The sequence below is a fragment of the Cynocephalus volans genome, chromosome 15 (genome assembly GCF_027409185.1).
Source record: "Cynocephalus volans isolate mCynVol1 chromosome 15, mCynVol1.pri, whole genome shotgun sequence".
NCBI lineage: Eukaryota > Metazoa > Chordata > Mammalia > Dermoptera > Cynocephalidae > Cynocephalus > Cynocephalus volans.
The window spans coordinates 22,206,074-22,225,742 of NC_084474.1; the positions used below are offsets into that span (position 1 = coordinate 22,206,074).

General features: G+C 37.8%; 1 protein-coding gene across 1 annotated transcript in view; it reads right to left on the reverse strand.

Annotated features, from left to right (window-relative positions):
* The window catches only part of LOC134364033 (cytochrome P450 7B1), a 191,842-nt gene that overhangs the window by 18,619 nt on the left and 153,554 nt on the right, over window positions 1-19,669 (reverse strand). The window contains exons 2-4 of the mRNA XM_063079938.1: window positions 9,167-9,303; window positions 904-1,494; window positions 238-444 (exon numbers count right to left, since the gene is read on the reverse strand). Of these exons, the coding sequence (XP_062936008.1) occupies window positions 238-444; window positions 904-1,494; window positions 9,167-9,303 (935 nt within the window). The remainder of the gene's footprint in view (window positions 1-237; window positions 445-903; window positions 1,495-9,166; window positions 9,304-19,669) is intronic.

Here is a 19,669-nt window from a genome sequence, read left to right on the forward strand (position 1 = left end):
CAAAGCTTTGGTTTAGCCTTTTGCATACCTTGCATAGTTAATTACCTAGGCCTTAATGTTTACATGCAATGAGAGTATCTACAGCTATAAACTACATAATTTATAATTGATGTAAATGGGTGTTATTATGTCAATTAGGCAGCTGTGTCCTCCACCTCTTGGTAAACAGCTTTGAGTGATAAACTGAGTTTGAAGAGAGGTACCTTCTTTTCTTCATAACAGATAAAAATAAATTACCTAGGTAGACCAGGCTGTCCATTTGTTCTCTGGTGAAGTAGATGGAAAATCCAGACCCTTTTTTTTGACCTGTTGACTGCAGCAAATGGTCAATTTCGTCACGCACCGCTGCCATAGCTTCTGGGTGTCGCAGAAGATAATACAGTGCCCAGAACATAACTGGAACAGTGTTTGCCACAGAGGCCCAGAGAAAGGCTAAATGATGTGCTGGGAGAAAATAAGTGAAAAGGAAGATTAATAGCGTTTATTACACTGATTAGATTTGCAGTGTGCTAATTAAAAGATGTTAGGACACAGACCCAGCCAAGGATCAGTGCATGCTAATGAGAACCAATAGGCTTCTGAAGTCTAATTTTCTGCTTAATGAGAATAGTTTAAAATGTAATGTGTGTGGGGGACAGGGAGGTGGGGGAAGAGATAAGAGGAGTAAATGCAGCTTAGTTATACTCTTTCTCATTATCACCATTAAGTATCTTGTTTTACAATCTCAGCCAAAAAAAAAAAAAAGTCAATTATCACAGAGGGTTGCTTCAGAGTAAAACATTCTATCATTAGCCAATTAGAAAGAGCATAAAAATTTTCAAGGTCACCATTTTGTCTTTTTATTTCAAAGGTCTATGGTAAATTATTTTATTTTAGGCAAGTAATCATTCAGAAGTCTCTTACCTCCTATTTCAAAGTCCTCATGCACAAGATATTTCTCCAAAATGTTTTGCCTCATTTGAACAATTTGTGACCATCCTTGTAACTTAGCTAAGTTTTCTGATGTTAAGCATTTTATAAGCCTCTTCTGAACAGTTTTGACATCTCCTAGAAGCTCAATGGGTATGTTGGACATTAAATATGGAAACTTGTCATCCAATTTTATAAAATCATCCCTTAGCTTACTGATATAGTCTTTCCTGTCATCAGCAATAACTTTTCCATATATGGTTATAAACGTGACCTCAAATATTACTGAGCTGCAGAACGTAAACATTTGTGCCATGTTCCAACTTGTGGTCTTTGATAGTTTGTGTTCAAGCACTTGTCTTAGATTCTGCATCATGTTTTCCAAGAGTATGTCCAAAGATTTGCCTTGCAAAAGTTGATAGCAGGTGTGAAGTTCATCATCCAGGTCAGCACTGCTTGCTAAGCTCTTGATACCAAATGCTTTATTTACTATCTTATTACTGAATTGTCGAAAGCTTAAGTGTTTGTGACTTTTCAATAGTAAGTGGTACTGGAAAGGGTCCAAGATAAATGTTATGTACTTCCCTAAAAGAAATAAATAAGAATATGAGTTCGTTTGGAAGCAAAACAAAAATAAATACCTTAAATTTGAAAATACTTTAATCAAAATTAGAAAGACTCCAGTAAAGCACAAAGTTTAATAAAAATCCCTTTCATTCAAAGGTCCGTTATATGTTTTCTTTAAAAATGGAAGGTGGAAGGAAAAATTCTAGAAGTTTGAAGTTAGATATCCTGGAGTTCTTAATGACCTTTAAAAAGATAGTTTACTTTCCAATTGTCATTTTAACTGAAGTACCCAAACATTTTAAACATCCTTTAAATATTCTCAGAATCCTTTGACTTAAACACTTTTCATATTTTATCCCCAATAAAACAACCTAACAATAAAGCAAATTGGTAGACTGTCACTCCATTGCTTATTACTTATGCTTCATAAAGAGCTTTTGCATACTTGGTATGAGCTTTGGTCTGATATAATAATTTTAACTCAAATAACTGATATGCTATGAAGCAAGTACTCACAAATAAATGTCTAATTCAAAATAGGAAAAAGTCACAAATGCCAGCATTTTCATTTTTATAGATAAGACAATAATGGCTCAGGGAGATGTATTAACATGTCTATGGTCACAGACTGACCTGTGACTTACACAGCATTCCAAACTAGAACCCATCCACTCATCCATTCATCCACACATTCATTCAACATTTATGGAGATTGGAACACTTGGTTGGATCCTTTTCCTCTTGAGATATAAAGGTGTAAAAAACAAAACATTGTACCATTGTGGATAGTGATGTAGCAGAAGTTTGGACACGTAAGGTAAGCGGGAAGTGAAATTTACAGCAGTCTGCCTAGAGTTATCAGCAAGGGTTCCTTGAGGAGGTGACATTTATCTTTTCCACATACCAGTGTTTCCCAACCTTATCTGATTGAAAAACTTGGAGTGATTGTTAAAAATATAAATTCCAACAAGATTCTGATTTTATAGGGCTTAGAGGTGTGATCTCCAAGTCTATATTTTTGACAAGGTCCCAAGTGGTTCTCATAGGAGTCACCTTCAGGAACACAGTCATACTATGGACTTTGTCTCAAAACTGTCAGGGACTTGAGGGAGTTCCTAGCTCAAACCCTGCATGTATCAGTTGAGAAAGCTAAAGAAAATCAAGAGAGGTATGGGGCCAAGATCATGCCACCAGTTTTAGTGGCAGAGCCTGGACAGTAAGTTTCATCCCATGCACTGTTCTCTTTTTCATACAGTGCTGGTTTCTTCCCACTAGGGTGCTATTTTAAGATTCCTTTTAATTAGAAATATTATGCAGATAGTACTCAATAATTGCATTTAATAAGGCTTTCCTGTCCATGAACACACATAAAGTTTAGATGATCCTAAAAACTTTAATATCTAATTATTTATTATCTTCACTTCATTATTACTGTGTGTGAGCATGCGTGTGCGTGTGTGTGTACACACGCACGTGTAGCTTTCTTAGATGGACAACTCCCTTGTTATTTCTGGTAATTCAAATGGCACCAAAAAAATTAAATTCAATTTGGTACAAGACATTTAGGATAAAGTTTTAGAATAATTTTCAACCTAATCATATAAATGAGATAAATGTGTTTTTGTTTGACAATTTAAAACCTTAATTGAAGTTTTTAATATATGTAAATATACAAATATACTTCAAAAAGTTCATGGAAAGATTGGTATTTTCTTTTAATTCCATTTTCCCATGAACTTTTTAAAGTATACTTGTGTATGTATTATTTTTTTTTTCTAAAACTGAATCATATGATCTGAATTTTATTCACTCCATTTAATAAGTCAAGTCAATCTAGAAATGGGAGTAAAGCTTGAAGTGGCTACATACTCTGGTCAAATCCCAAAGCTGTCTTCTACAATGTAAACTGGATTTTTTGTTTGTTTGTTTGTTTTTTGTTTCTGTTTTTTTTTTTTTTTTTTTTTTGCTCTGGGGAGAGATAAAAGGACTCAACTGGATTTGGGCATATTTTATGACACCTGCTTTACCATAGCAGTTTAATTAAATAAAATTGCTAGCATCTGCCTGACAAATAATTGAAAAAAAGTCAATTTGCTTATTTTGCAAAAGATATAATTTTAGGCAAAGCTGTGTATTTTCACAGGTGGTGATTCATACTTTTCTCCTTCCACTAAATGAAAAGATTTTGCTAATTATCTTTAGGGTTATTTTAAATTATTCCCGAAAATTCAGAGTATATAAAAGATTTAGTTTGTAAAACAAACAATCTTTAGAAAATGTTTAAAAATTTTTCATACCAATTTTCTACATTCATCTAAATCTAAGCAGAAAGACAAAAATATATTCACACATGACAGCATGAGCTACCTGTTATTGGGCCTGCTTAAGTAGAAGCTGTATGCATGTTAGAGTTTTTGTTTTGTCTGCAATTCATTACAAATATACACATTCTCTCTCTCTCTCCTTCTCTGTCTGCCCCCCACCAACACCCTTGAGAGTGAGAATATAGGAAGAAACTATGAGGTTAATTTCAAATAAAAGGAACAAAGGTTGAATTGAAAAAACTGGTTTAGATTAGCAGCCAATTGCTAATTTTTTTTTTTACAAAACAAGCAGTTGATTGTATATAGGTTCTTTCAAAAGTCAGTTCCAATTAGTTTAAAGCAATTTGTTTGTAGATGAAATTCTCACACTTTTCAAGGCTCTTTTCACTCTAGGATCTGTATTTTCTTTTTCTCGTTCTTATTTTAATCTTCTTCAACATCGAGGCATTGTGTTTTCCTACTATCTTTTTGAGTGATATGTGGATTGCTTCAGAACTAGACGTTTTGATTTTCTAGATTTTACTTTTCAAGTGGGTTTGGAAGTACTAATAACCCTGGAGATGTTAGCTGGCTTTCCAACTTTTAATCTTCAGTATAAACAATTTAAGCTAAGTTTTCCAAAATTAATATTAATTTAAACCATCTGTCTACCATCTGCTAATGTGAGATGCAAAACCAGAGTTCCTTTGTGATCTTTAATCAGACAGTTAGGAAAACACATATACATTCGTAAAATGAATTTAAATTTCCTAACAAAGGAAATCTTCTGAAAAGTTATTCTGAAGGCCATGTATTCTTGGATCAAAATTAACTTTTGCTCCAGTGTGATTTTATGTAAATAAATGCCAAGTGTCAACAGGCATGTTGCCTAGTACACAAAGGTCACAAGGTAGAAACAATATACTTTGACATGTTTTTAAAAGAGAAGAGAATACTATCAGTAGTTGATATAAAATACTGATATAAAGAATTTCAGAATTTACATTTGCCTAAAATATAAATGTTGAAATGGGGTCCACATCTGCAAAAACAAAAGACGAAATCATTCTTTTGAGCAAAAATTTGAAATGGGGTCAAAATTTTTAATGTCTGCCTTGTCAATTAGTTTATTCTGTTGACGTTTTAGGACTAGGCCTTATGGTATCAACTCTAGCATTCCTGTGTAACCTTCACATAATCCTTTACTAACTCAACAGCCTCTTCACTTCCCTAAAAATTACTTCTTCAGATAGGTAAAGCTACATGTTTTGAAGCATATCGGTAAATATACTGAAAAAAAAGTCAGTCAAACACCCTGATGTCTTATACACAAGGACTTTGGCATCTGTATTATTATAAATTAAATTTTGATGTTTTCATTTCACATATTTGGTGCTATATAGAGACATAGCCATGGGAATTCAGGACAACTATTTGGCTGCTAGGAATAGAAATGCCCACTAAGCATACATGAAACAAATTTGAATTTTAAAGACATTTTCCATAACCATGAGATTTTAATCTCTGTGTTAAGCTGTTTTTTTAACAGAATTTTTTTTTTATCTGAAGCTGAAAATATTAGTTGTGAGAGTGGAATATGAGCCAACTTTTTATTTTATGAGGATAACCACATTTATGTTCTCCCCCTCTTATTAGGGAGATTTCATTAGCTGTTGACAATGATGTACAGTGGTCCTTTACTGGGGTGATATCTGGGGAAAATGATTCTGCTGCACCACCACACAAAACCAATTAGAGAACTATTTTCTGCGACAGGTCACGAATTTACATGGTTTCTCATGAAAAGATGTACCTTTTAATTTCTTTATTAAGATGACATCCGTGACCCTTGAGACTTTTGGGGATGACAATCATTTGCTCATCATGCAAGAACATACACTCACTGAAATCACATTATGGGACGAGAATGGAAGACTTTATTTTTTATTTCACATTTTCTCAATGAGCTATCTTACAAACTGATTATTTGAACCATGTACACTAACAGGATTTCTTGACAGGAATTTGTTCAAATTCTATTAAGGAGCGAAAGGGAATTAGTAGTCCATATTCCACTGTGGCTGTCTACTGCTGAGTTCCCAAACATAACCATGGTCAAATTATTTAGACATTAGAAATTAAGCAAGCTTCTCAAAATCTAAGATTAATATATCTAATGTCAGCAGAAGTTGGTTGCTTTTCGGAAAGTGAATAAAACGACTAAAATCTCCACAAGTTTCTGCTTACTTATCTTAGGTTATTTTCATAAGATGTATTAAAATAAGAAAACTAAAAATTTCATCAATTTGTTGTGTCTACTCATTAGAAACACGTGTTAATTTTTTAAAGTAAGAGGGACTTTTTTTTAAAAAAAGTGAAGAATATAGTTTTGGTGTCATGAAGCTAACAGCTCACTTAGAAGAGAAACAGCAATTACAGCCTTTATTTGTATTATAGTATTTCATCAGCTCTAAGGTGTTAGGAATATCCCCATCAAATATTTACTGTGAATCAATCAGTGCTGAGCTCTGGACTAAACGCTAGTAATAGAAGAGCTAACAAAACAATGAAGGGAGACAGACGCGTGAATGAGCAATAAATTCACAATGTATTAAGTGCTCTGACAGAAGGAACACCAGGAGTAAGGCATCCCAGAGAAGAGGCACCAAACCTTGGAGGAGATGGGCAGCAAAGGCTTTCTGGTGGCAGCCATGTGTGACTATGGCCTCAAAAGATGAGTCCATGTCAGTCAGGTGCAGAACAGAATTCCGGCAGAAAGAAAGAATAGCAGGTGAAAACACAGACGCACAAAAAGGCATGGCAGGTGAGGAGGAAATTCAAATGACATGGCACACTACTAGTACAGTAAGCACAAATCACACAGTAGCAAGAAACGGGGTTGGGGAGGCAGATGGAGAGCGAATCTTGGGGAGCCTCGTGTGGATTACATTATATACTACAGTTCCTCTACTTCTAAGATGCAAGAGTTTTTCCATCTCAATTTTCCTGAAATCAGAGTGCGTACAATTATAGTTTGCCAGCTGCCAGGCAAAGGAGCAAATAGTGATGAAACGAATACTGCCTATTCGTGGGGACCTTGACCATGCTGATGATTTCATGCAGTTGGATCATTTTTTTTTCTCCCAAATATTACATTAAAATGGTAGCACCAAAATTAACTCCCTGTATGTACAAAATGTTGCCCCTGACCCTCGGCAAAGAAATTGCAAGCAGAAGAAATTACTGGCTCTCTAGGAATACAACATTAAACTCCAAGGCTAGTTAGAGGAAGATAGAGAAGTTGAACTAAGAAAGAGGCATGCATGATGATGATCTAGATAAGGACTATTCAGAGCAGGAGGAAGAACCAGACCAGGCAGTGTCCAGACAGTAAAGGAGTAGTGGAGTGTTTCCGGAAGGAATGAGAGATCAGTGCTGTCAAAACAGGGAGAGAGATCTAGTCAGCTGGACTGGCAATGACCTCAAAAAGGCAGAGGGCTAGTTATGGTTAGGAGGGCTTTAGGAAATAAGTGACCAGAGACAGCAAATGTGGGCAACTCTCTTGAAAAATCTGGAAGCAAAAGAGAAAACCAAAAGGAGTGGAAAGTAACTAGAGGAGAATATAAGAGAAGCTTAAGCATGGTTATAAGCTAAAGGAAAGGACTCAAGAGAGGACAAAATGAAGATACGTGTGTGGGAAGAATGAATCATGATGCATCAGCCCAGAGGAGGCAGGAAGAGAGGGTCATAGGGACAGGTAAATGGATTATGTTGAACTTTCTTTGAAATTGGAGAAAAGGTGGTAAGGATGATTGTGAAACACAAGTACATTTAATAGACACATGGGGACCTATGGGAAATAATAACTGATATCTTCAATTACATTATGAAGGAAAGGAAAGAGGAGAACTGTGTTACCAGGGCCAGGTGGGAGCTGGGGAGCTGGAACACAGTGTCTTGCCAACTTCCCATTGGCAACACCCAACCGGAAGTCCCGGAGCAAAAATGTGTGGGAATCTGGTCAGTAGAGTTCAGCCTCCAGGGCATAGACAGGACAGATGGAAGCAAAGAAACGGAACAGCTAGCCCAGGTGCTAGACTGAAGTGAAAGACTGTTCACAAAGACTACGACAACTCTCTCTCTACGTGTGCTCCTGGGCAATGTGATTCTGCCACTCCCTCCAGAAAGAGGAGGAGTTTGTTTCCCTGCCCTTGAATCTGGGCAGTGCTGTGCCCTGCTCTAACTAGCAGAATGTGGTGAAAGAGAGGTTTTGCAACATCTGAGCCTAGGCCTCAAGAAACCTTGCAGCTTTTCCACTCATTCCCTTAAAACATTACCTGCCACGTAAGGAAGCTTCCTTGAGTATGAAAGACGATGTGGTCAAGGAGGCCCAGCCAGGCATGAGGTGAGGCCATCTTGTTCCAGTCAGCCACATGACCAAAGCCACACAGGTGACTCAGGCAAGACCAGTTGTTTTAAACAATTAAATCCGGGGGAAATTCGTTATGCAGCAATAGATAGTTGTTAAAACTGGATAGCTTGGGCCCCCAAAGAGGATGAGCTAGGAACATTCCAGCATTTCTTCCCACCCAATGATGTTTGGGGTGTGCAGTAATCTTGCTGATTGTTTGTTTTGGTAAACATTTAATTGAAGTTTGAACCATAATGAACATTTTAAAGTGAAAAATACATTCTAGTCTAGTGGCTGCTAGGGACTCAGGCAAGGAAGAGAAATGAATAGGTGGAGCACAGAGGATTTTTAGGACAGTGAAACTATTCTGTGTGATACTGTAATAGTGGATACCTGACATTATGCATTTGTCAAAACACAAACAACTGTACAACTCGAAGTGTAGACCCTATTGTAAACCGTGGACTTTTCATAATGTACCAATATTGGCTCAGCAGTTGTAGCGAATATACTACAATGATACAAGATGTTCACAATTAGGGAAACTGTGATCAGAGGAGAGAGGAGATATACATGGGAACTCTCTGAACTATCTGCTACATTTTCTGTAAACCTAAAACTGCTCTACAAAATGAGGGTCATTAATTAAAAATATACATTCCAGTTTTTTTTTTTTTATTATTGTTGTTACTATTTTTAAAACCAAGCCAAACTAAACCAAAATGACAGGTGATGGCCAGAGAGGGTGGTTTCTCAGGTACCATGAGGAGAGTTCTGCAATGTTTTTTAATGTGAGGATTACTGTACTCAAAACATGTGGGATTTTTTTCTTTCTTTCTTTTTTTTTGCATTAACTCTACAAATAAAACAATAATACATGAATATTCCACATTGTGCCCAGAGAAAAAGATAAAGACATTAAAGAACAAGTGAGAAATGATGACACATATAAAGTACCAATAGAAGAGCTTCTTACCTCCAAGGAGAACTGTAAAAGTGTCACCATGCTGCTTTTGAAGAGATTTTATGAAACCTAAGGGATTTTTTTGTAATTTCAGGGCCATTCCAACATAAGGGAGCCAACCTCTTATCAATGGAGGCTCACCAGGTCTCCTATAAGAAAAAAGAAAAAAAGAAAAGGCCAAATCATTTTTATTTTGATGCATGTGGTTATCTCTCCAGTCTAGAAGTAATTGGCACTAATTGCACAGCTTTATTCAATTCTTTCATTCAATGGTTCTTACATGACTATAGACATGTGTAACGGAGATTCTTCAGTATGTATGGTTCTGGGGTACACAGTTCAATTCACAACTTTTGGCGAGCAACTTTCTTGAGAAATTTTGTTTTGCAAGGCTTGAATGGCTGCTTGACAGTTAAGCACAATCTGTTTTATTTGCTTCATGTTCAATTTCCCATCACCCTAAGTAGGCACCTGTAGGCCTGATGAGTCTGTGACTATGGGGATCTCTAGGAAACTAAATCAACTGTTTTATATAATTTATTCTATTAAATTGTCAGTGTGATATAATGCTGATAAAAAACAAATGGTCAGCTATCTGAAGTTTTTGGTCTTTCACAAGCCATGTTATAAATACTACTTGACACATTTAGTCAATAAGACTAAACTAACTAATAAGTCTTAACTAACATTTACAGTTGTCTGCTATGTGTTTGGTGATGTGCTTGGTGATGTGCTGTGGGACAAGCCAAATCCAAGTTTTATTCAAGTTGCTGGTTGGAAATCACTTAAACAAGATATTTCAGTTACTGACAATTTTGTTTTACATTAGCATGGTGTTTTTATATGTGTAGACCCAATCAAACTAAGCTCATCTTATTTTAAATCTCAACCCATGCACAGGCATTTAGGTATTTCCACAAATAAAGGGTATGAGGACTTTTGGTTTTTTTTAATCTTAAGAAATCTTCAATTATATTCTTATAAATGAAAGATTTAGGAGGATAATGCATTATGGAATTTAACTTTTTATTTTTTAGAATATATATATATATATTTAAAATTTTACAACTCAATATAACAACCAAAAACATTGGGCAAAAGACTTAAATGGACACTTCACAAATGAAGATATACAATGTCAAAAAAAAACCCTGAAAAGATGTTCAACATCATTAGTTGTCAGGGAAATATAGTCTTTTTGTTTTTTTTTTTTTTATTGGAATGAATATTCATGAGAAAGAAAGCTGATTTTTTTAAACTGCTTAAATGTACTTAACACAGTAAATGGAGGTGTGTTCTTTAGGATGTGCAGGTTATATTAAAATGTTTATTGTACAGTTTTTCACTGAATTCATTGATCACAGAGTTTAGAACTAGAAGGTACCTTGGGGGCTTTTAGTACAATCCTTATTTTTACAGGTAAGGGATCTCAAAGCCAGAGATGTCAACAAATTTGCCTAAAGTAATAAAACTACTTAAGGGCAAGCTGCACCCCAGGACACAAGCCCTAGCTCCAATAGCTGCACCCTATCCCACTAGGAAAGGTAGTCAACGTGTGAACCTAGTAAAACACAACATCAAAGCAGCTCACTGCCTGAACTGACAGACACGTTCAGTAAACATTGCCATTACGTGTGAATCTGAGAGCTCTTGCTGTGCTCTGGGTGTTAGATGTGGGACAGTTCAGTTGCCAAAGTAAAGCTCTTTGTTATCAGATGTCAACTAGACTGGAATTGCATAATCAGAAGAGGAACAATTACTAATCCTAAAAAATCTTTTAGGCTGTTGAGAACAATAAAAACCTCAACCTTATTTTCATGAGGTATATTTTGATATATTCTTTTATACAGTTTGTTATTCAAACCACAAATGAATAGGATTATTTGTTAAATTTTACTAATAATTGAACAACACATTTTTATAACATATAAAGCATCCCTTAAAGTATTAAGAATTAAACAAGATTTTTCTTTTTTGATCTATAATCCCAGCGAAACTGCATTTCAAAATTTCTTCATAGTCATTTATTTGGTGAGCTCAATCTGATTTAAAGTAAATAAATAAATAAATAAACAAAAAACAAAGCCATTTTATCCTAGAAGGGATTAAAACAAATATTCAAAGAACTCTGATTCTCTAGCCCATCTGTGAAGATGACTTATACTACATGCAGTGCAACCCATTTTGATTAATCACAAGATATTACTAGCTCAAATCTAATCAAAGATCAAGATTATAATCATACCCAGCATGGACATTTATATACCTAGATTAACCCTATCAGAAGCTTTTATTTTCCCACAACCCAACATGGTAGAATTAAACTTAAAAAATAAACATCAGATCTTTCAGGGGAAAAATTAAAACAAAATAAATTGGAGTTGTGATAGAAGTAAAGATTTTTCTTTCTCTTTTTAGAAGACAATTTATCGTAATGTTAACTTACAAAATGTAGCCTTTTGTTTACGTACATATACTTAGAAATAGGAAAACAAGAAACACCACATAGAACTGTGGATCTCATTTTTCATACTTTTCCCCATTATTTTCCTGAATGCAGCCTTTAGCAAGAGATTTGCTTCTTTGAGAAGTATAAGAAAACCAAGAAAACATTGTAACAGTTAATTTCATATCCAAATATTAAACATGAAGGGACTGCACATATGATTCTACAGTAGGATCACCAAGTTAGAAATGGCCATAGCCCACATGCTGCCTTTCAAATTTGCAAGTGATCTAGTACACATAATTTTTTCAAATTTTAAGGTTCTTCCTTGGTCTACCTTTACTTTGTTTAGTTTATTGTTGCTTGAATGTTACATTGTGACAAAGATTTAAAAAGGCTTTTTGTCATATTCTAATTTAATGCAACTAATTTCCTCCTTTATGTTCTGTCATCCAGTCAAAAGCTGTATTCTTCATAGGGTTTCCGCGGGGGCAATGGATGGGGCTCGGCAATCCAAGGGAATATTAACTTAACGTTCAGAGTTAGGGAAGCGCATTAGAAAGCCATTTTATTGTTACAAAGATGAGAGGGTCATCATTTCTCACTGCTGTGTTTATTTTGGCAGCAGTAAGCTTAAGACTATTAAACACCATGTCACAACTGTGCATATTTCCAGGAAAAATATAGTGCTAGTTCAACTTATGACCCATCCAAGACAGATAACAGAAATCTGTCTTCATCAGTATATTTGTAAAAATTATTTAGAGAGGAAAGACATCACCATAATGATCCACAAAGACCTGCTGAAACATGGCACAGTGCAAATACTGCTATTTGTCTCTCCCATGCTCTATGACTTTGAAAATGAAATACCCACTGCCCAGTGCTGAGTGAGGATATAAGATATTTAATGCTTGTTGGGGATGATCAAGTTTTAAAGCTTAAAAGAAATAGGTCCTAAAGCAATGATGGGTAGCTAAAAAGAACAATGTTCCATACTCTTCTTCATCTCACTTAACCAATATAACCTTCCTCAAATCTTCCCACTACTATTTAAGGGACTACAAAAAATGCGCCTAAGAAATTATACAAATTACACAAATCATTCTCAATTATTAAACCAAGTTCTGTGTATACACCATTGCATCAGTACTTGCAATTTCTTCCATACAAGTTGCAGGACACACCTTAAACTGCAAAATGTCAAGTACAGTCCAAATTTAACCAGAAGCAAATATTGGAGAAGAATCTAAATACATAGAATGGTATAATATATAAAAGATGTTTAAGATATTTCCTTTTCGTTGAAAAGAAGTACATTGAAATTTGAAAGAGTGGACCAACACAGGATACTTGGTTTCTTCTAATATTTGAAGTTCATCTTTATGCTACACCTGTAGTTTAAAAAAAGGTAAAAACAAAAACAAACAAACAAACAAACAAAAACTTGTCTGTGGCCTACTGCATACTGTTCCCCTAGACATTTAAAGCCTAGCACTTGAGGTTCTGCCCCGCCTCGCTGTGCCCCACCGGGCCAGGGGGCACCCCACTGGGGGGGGGGCACGGTCAGCCCAGTGAGTGGCAGGGGCTCCAAACCCCCTGAGTCCAGTGGGTGGGGGCACACCCCAGGGCTGGGCAGAGGGGAGCTGCTGCAGCCCGCTGGGGGCCCGCCTCTCACCGGTTCAGCACCGGGAGCAGGGCAGGGACAGGGTGGCAGCCAGGTAGCCTTTCTGCAGAGGGCTGGGCCTTTGTATCAAAATGTCAGGTGCGTGTCTCTTGACCCCGCAGACCCACTCAAGGGAGTAACTGTAGATAACAAAGATGAGCACACGGAGTGTTCACTGATGATAGGAACCAAGAATGGGGACCACCCAGTGAGGTCTTGAGGGAGGCCTTGGAGGAAGCCCCAAGCAAGCAAGGGAGAAAGCAGCAGGGCCTCCGTTGGCATCTTCTCTGGGCAGGGGGACATCGCCCCAGCATGAAGCCAATCCCTTGGGAAACTGAGGCCTGAGCAGGAAGGCACATTGCAGAGCCTGGTTGCAGAACTAGGGCCACACCCTGCCACCCTAGCCACATGCATCCCGGTCCGTTCTGACCACTCTTCCACCCTACCCCTCCCAATTCCCACCACCCAGTGCTACATAGGGCAGTGTTGTCTGAGAAGTGCTTATGACAGACCTGCTCCTGGTGCCCATTGTCGAGTAATGAAAATGGAACACCCCAGAATGTGGAGCTAACATCCCAGAGTCACCCCAGCCCACATTCGAGGGAGTGTGCACAGCAGTCCTCAGCTAAAACATCTGCTCAGGGACTTCCAGTCAGGATGGCATAATAGACAGTCCCCAACATCACTCTTTCTCACAAATCAACTAATTTACAACTACAATAAAGCAACGACAGCCAAGCTGGGGCTACTAGAGCTCAGGGGAAGAGGAGGCAAGACCTACAGAGTGCATGAAAGGCAGGAGAAGTCACGATGAGAGAAAGAAAAAACCATTCAGACTGTTTGAGCCCTGGCTGTGTCCAGGCTGGAGCTGCTGAGTGCATGGAGCAGAAGCTGGCAAAAGCCGCAGCTGTGCCCTACGGATGAAGTTGCTTGGAGGCGGCAGGGGAGAAGAGGGCCTTGGTGACCCCCAGGCCAGTGAGACCACTAGTAGGGTTCCCATGGACCCCTGCAGGAGCAAGGAGCCAGAACAACTGAAAAAAGGGAGCCACTCAGGCTGGTGAGTCATTGCAAGGCACCAGCATATGGCCTGTCCCATGGGAAGCGTTTGGAGCACGGGTGGTGGGGGAGATGGGCCCACCAGGAGAACACTGGGACACAGCAAGGACAGCTGATCTGTACCCCTATCAGCAAAGGACCACTCAGAGGAGACTGGTCAGGATTATAGAATTGCATGGGGTGCAGTTTGCTGAAAAGACTCAGGCCCAGAACAGAGTTTCAGATCTCTCGAGAGCTGGAAGTACCTATACAGTCAACCATTAAAACCTGAGATGCACAAAAAGCCTTCCTCAGGGAATCAGCAGCAAAGCAGCAATCTAGGTCAACTGCACAGCTCAAGTACTGGTTCCCACAGGAACTTCTCCCATTTTAGAAGTAAGCAAAGGACAACAAATAGTTCCAGGGCAGAGTTTAAATGGTGGCAACAGCAAATAATCCAACAGAGAACCGAAAGAAAAATACCAAGTACCTGCAACCAGAGACAAAGTTTCATATTAACTAGTATAGGTCTTATTTCACCAAAGAACACCTACAACACATAGAAAGACTGGCAGTCCCCTTGGATACCAAGCCAGAAAGGGGGGAGGGCCAGGGGCATCAGCAATGCCCCCCGACACATGCAACCAATACTGAGGGTGGAGGATGAGGGCTTTGGCCACGGCCCCCCAACACCCGCAGCCAGCCCAGTGAGGACCACCAAGCTTCAGCAAGAAGGTCCCCAGGTTCCTGAGCTGGGACTGTTGGGGGCAAGGGCTTTTCCGCACCCCCCTGACCTCTGCACCCAGCCCAGCAATGACCACACCACCACTGGAAGCCCCTGGTCTCCCCTGTGGGAATAAGGAGAGTGCCACAGGCCTCAATCCCACCCCTCCTCCTCCTGCCTCCTTCCATCCCATTTCCTTCCCCTTTCCCCTCTCCCTTCTCTCTCTCCCTCCCAACTGCTCTGCAACAACATCCTAGAATGTAAAAAATAATATTAATAAAATTTCATTTCCTTTTAAAAAATAAAATAATAATAAAAAAAGGCCTAGCACTTTCTACAGCAATCTATACTTGTCAAACTAATTTCTTCTTTTCTGTTTTTCCTGTAGCCATTTTAGGCTAGCTGTCCGGGTTATTGTAAAAACTCCTAAATAAGTGGTGAGCAACCTTTAAACATGCACACCAATTCAGGAAAAATAAAATTATGTATTGATTAAAAGTCTTTTAAGATGTAATAAATGTATTAGGTGACCTAATATCTGTAACAGTGCCTTAACAATTTTTTATTTTGTATAATTAATGAAGATTTTCTTTTTGTGTGTATAGTTAAAACTTCAGAAACTACACAACTGGTGTGCATTACAATACTTGATTATAATACTGACCTTTTCAACAAACATTTTTGTTGAACAAGGCACTTTCAGAGCTTCTCTGTTTTACCTTTTCTTGACTTACTGTGGAAGCAACGTCATTGGAAAATGTAATTTGCCTCACTGTAGCTCTTGGAACTGAATTCTTGAAACAGTCTTTATTCCCCCACTCTTCCTCAGCTCCAATGCAGGCATGAGTATACTTAAAAATGTTCTTTTCTTAATCAAGAATTGTCATGGTTGTCAGGATATTGAGGAGATGAGGTCTCACTGTAGGGAAATGGAGGGAGATGGGAGGTCCCACAGGAGGAGGAGTGTGTGGAAGACACTGCTGAGTCTAGGCATACCAGCAGCCTCAGCGAGAGGCCAGGTGGGACCAAGGAAACACAGCCCACAATATATTACTTTGCCTGGAAACAAGGTGGGAATCGTAACCAAGTAGAGACACTTCAGTAATAGATGCAAAGGGAGAGATACACCCAAAGACCTAGCTAAGGAGGCATCCCAGGGAAGCCACAGACGATCAACGTTAACATCTGCCCAGCAGGACTCATCGGGTCAACAAAAAGGGAGAAGAAAGAAGCCTAAATTTGACTGAATATTTATACAAAATAGACGAAGTTTTAAACTAGAAGTGACTGAACTAATTTCACTAGAAATGTTAAGGGTTTTCTGCCACTACCAGACACAGGGGCTCATGAGAAATTTGAGTTGACTTACAGAAAAATGAAGTCACATTTCTGCACAATAGGAGATCTTAAATCTGGTACACTATCTATGTAGGTGCTCAGTTTTTTCACCTATAAAAGAGAATAATAATATCAACCTTAGATGTTTACCATATGGACTGAGCTAGAGTATTTAAAAGCAGCTGGTACACAGAGTGGGATTAGTTTTCTCAGCTATTCATATATTGTAAGCAGTTGTATGTAAGTGGTTTTCTTCATCCATTCCCTGCCTGAACTGATTCATTTGTCAACCCTCCCCACTTATCTACCCTTTCATGAAATTGCCCTTTCATGAAATTGAAACACCTCTCAATCCTTTGAATCACCAGCTAAACGAAATTGTTAAATGTCAGATGCACATGGAATTGATAACTTCAGGTGAGCAGGCAAAAGGATGCTACGCAGAGAGCTGACCTTCTCAGGGAAAGGACTACCTTTGTTTAGAAGCACAGTTTCATTGGGTGTTTGGTTATTGTGAACGGGAATTTGGGGGTTTGGGGATTAAAAGGCAAGAGAAAAGAAGAAAGGAAGTGGGAAGACAGGGAACAAACTCTTGAGGCTGAATCATGGTAAACTGGGACTTTCTGAGGAGGATAGTGACAGGAATAATGGGAGGCATATAGGAACAGAAATGACCAACCCTCAACTTAACAGGTTTTTTGCTGGCCCAGGAGCCACATGGGATTTTCATCTTAAATTACCCTGTATACATCTTCTATGTGCTTAAGCTTATGTCAGTGGTAGGTGAAAATGTAGAGGAATTAGGGCATTGTATAGCTGAGGCACAAGACTGCATGTCCAAGAGGCAAAAAAAAAAGAAGGTGGACAGAGAATTCAACAGGATGTGGAGCCAGAGAACACCCAGTTCCTCATTCCACATCATTAAAAAAACTCTTGTGCATATGACATGGGACCTTGGTCTTCCCACCTCATGGGGGATGAACATTTCAGACATATTTATTTAAAGTATTTGTACGAATAAAAGTGTTTAGACATCAGAGGCTATATTGACCTCAGCATTTGGAGAACATGGGTCATGTGAAGAGCTGCTGTCCCAGACAGATGAGCCATAGAGAGGAATTCCAATCAAAATCATTCTTTATAACTCCTTGAATTCATAAGCCCTACTTTGGCACCTTGCAAATTATAGGGTTTCAAAAAAATATTTATTGTTTAGAAAAGAAAATACAAATCTAGATGTTTTTACAAATAGAGTCTGATTTTACCATTTTAATTGGTTGTTACTCAATTCTTAACCGGTTATCAACCATTTAAGGCAAAATAGAAAAAAAAAAAAACCCATAAAATCTCAATTTGGGACTTCAGGTTCCGGTCCAGTCTGTAAGAAGGTTGGAAGACATCACTCCTGTCTTCACACACAAAAAAGTTGAAAAAACTGAAAATAAATAACTCCTCTTAGATCTATCAGAGAACTGATGTCACAGGGCAAACACTGTCCTGAAAGCTACGGAGAGAGGCAAATACAGAGATTAACAGAACAGCTTCTGGGAACAGAAGCTGCTGCTGGAGCCATCAACTGGTAGGAGCACGTACAGGGTAATTGACTAATTGCTAGAGAATGAACAAGGAGTGGCTTGAGAGATAAAAATTCCTAAGAGCCCAGCCTCATGGGGACCTTCAGAGTGCTCACACAAGGAGAAACAGATAATCTGAATAGGTATACATCTGTTAAAGAAATTGAATCAATAATTTATACTGTTCCAAAGCAGAAACAACCAAGCCCAGATGGTCTCATTGGTAAATTCTATGAAACATTTAAGAAAGAAATAATACCAAATTCTCTACCATCTCTTCCAGAAAATAGAAGCAGAGAGAATACTTCCTAACTCATCGTGAGGACAGTATAACCCTAATACCAAAACCAGACAAAGACATCACAAGAAAGGAAAATTATATATCAATATCTCCCATAAACATAGATGAAAAAATTCTCAATAAAATAATAGCAAATTGAATCCAACAATGTATAAAAAGAATTACAAACCATAAGAAAGTAGAATTTATTCCAGGTATGTAAAACTGGTTCAAAATTTGAAAATCAGTTAATATAATCCATTACATCAATAGGCTACGGAAGAAAAATAATCTCATCATGTCTATAAATACAGTAAAAACATTTAACAAAATCTAACAGTCATTTATCTTACACCATACACAGTAATCAACTCAAAATGGATTAAAGACTTAAACATAAGACCTGAAGTAGTAAAACTCCTAGAAGAAAACATAGAGGGAAACCTTCATGGCATTGGTCATGGCAATGATTTCTTGACCAAGAAATCATAACACCAAAAGAACATGCAACAGAACAAAAATAGACAAATGGGACTAAATCAAACTGAAAAGCTTCTGCACAGCAAAGAAAGCATTGACGGAGTGAAAAGGCAACCTATGGAATGGGAAGAAATATCTGCAAACCATATATCTGACAATAGGTTAATCTCTAAAATATATAAGGAACTACAACAACTCAATAGCAAAAAAACTAATAAAAATGGGCAAAGGACCTGAATAGATATTTCTCCAAAGAAGACATCAAAATGGCCAACAGGTATGTGAAAAAATGCTCAAAGTCACTAATCAACAACGAAGTGCAAATCAAAACCACAATGAGATAACAATTCACACATGTTAGGATGGCTATCATGAAAAAGAGAAAAGACAAGTGTGGATGAGGATGTGGAGAAATTAGCACATTTGCACACTATTGATAGAATGCAAAATGGGAGAGCCACCATGAAAAACAGTACAAAGTTTTCTCAAAAAATTAAAAATAAAACTACCATATGATCTAGCAGTCTCACTTCTAGGTGCTTATCCAAACAATGAAATCAAGATCTCAAAGAAATATTAACACTCAGCTACAGTTCATTTCAGGACTTTTCACAATAGCCAAAATGTGGAAACAACCGAAATTCCATCAACAGATGAAGGGATAAAGAAAATGTGGTATATGCATAAAATAAAATATTACCAACCTTTAAAAGGAAGGAAATTCTGCAGTATGAGACAATGTGGATGAACCTTAAGGACATCATACTAAGTGAAATAAGCCACAGTTATAGAAAGACGAGTACTGCCTGATTCCACTTACATGAGGTATATTCAAATTCACAGAATCAAAGAGTGGAATGGTGGTAGTAGGGGATGGGGGTTGGGAGAAATAAAGAGTTATTAATCAATGAGCATAAAGTTTTACTCAAGCCAGATGAATAAGCTCTAGAGAGCTGCTGTATCACGTAATAG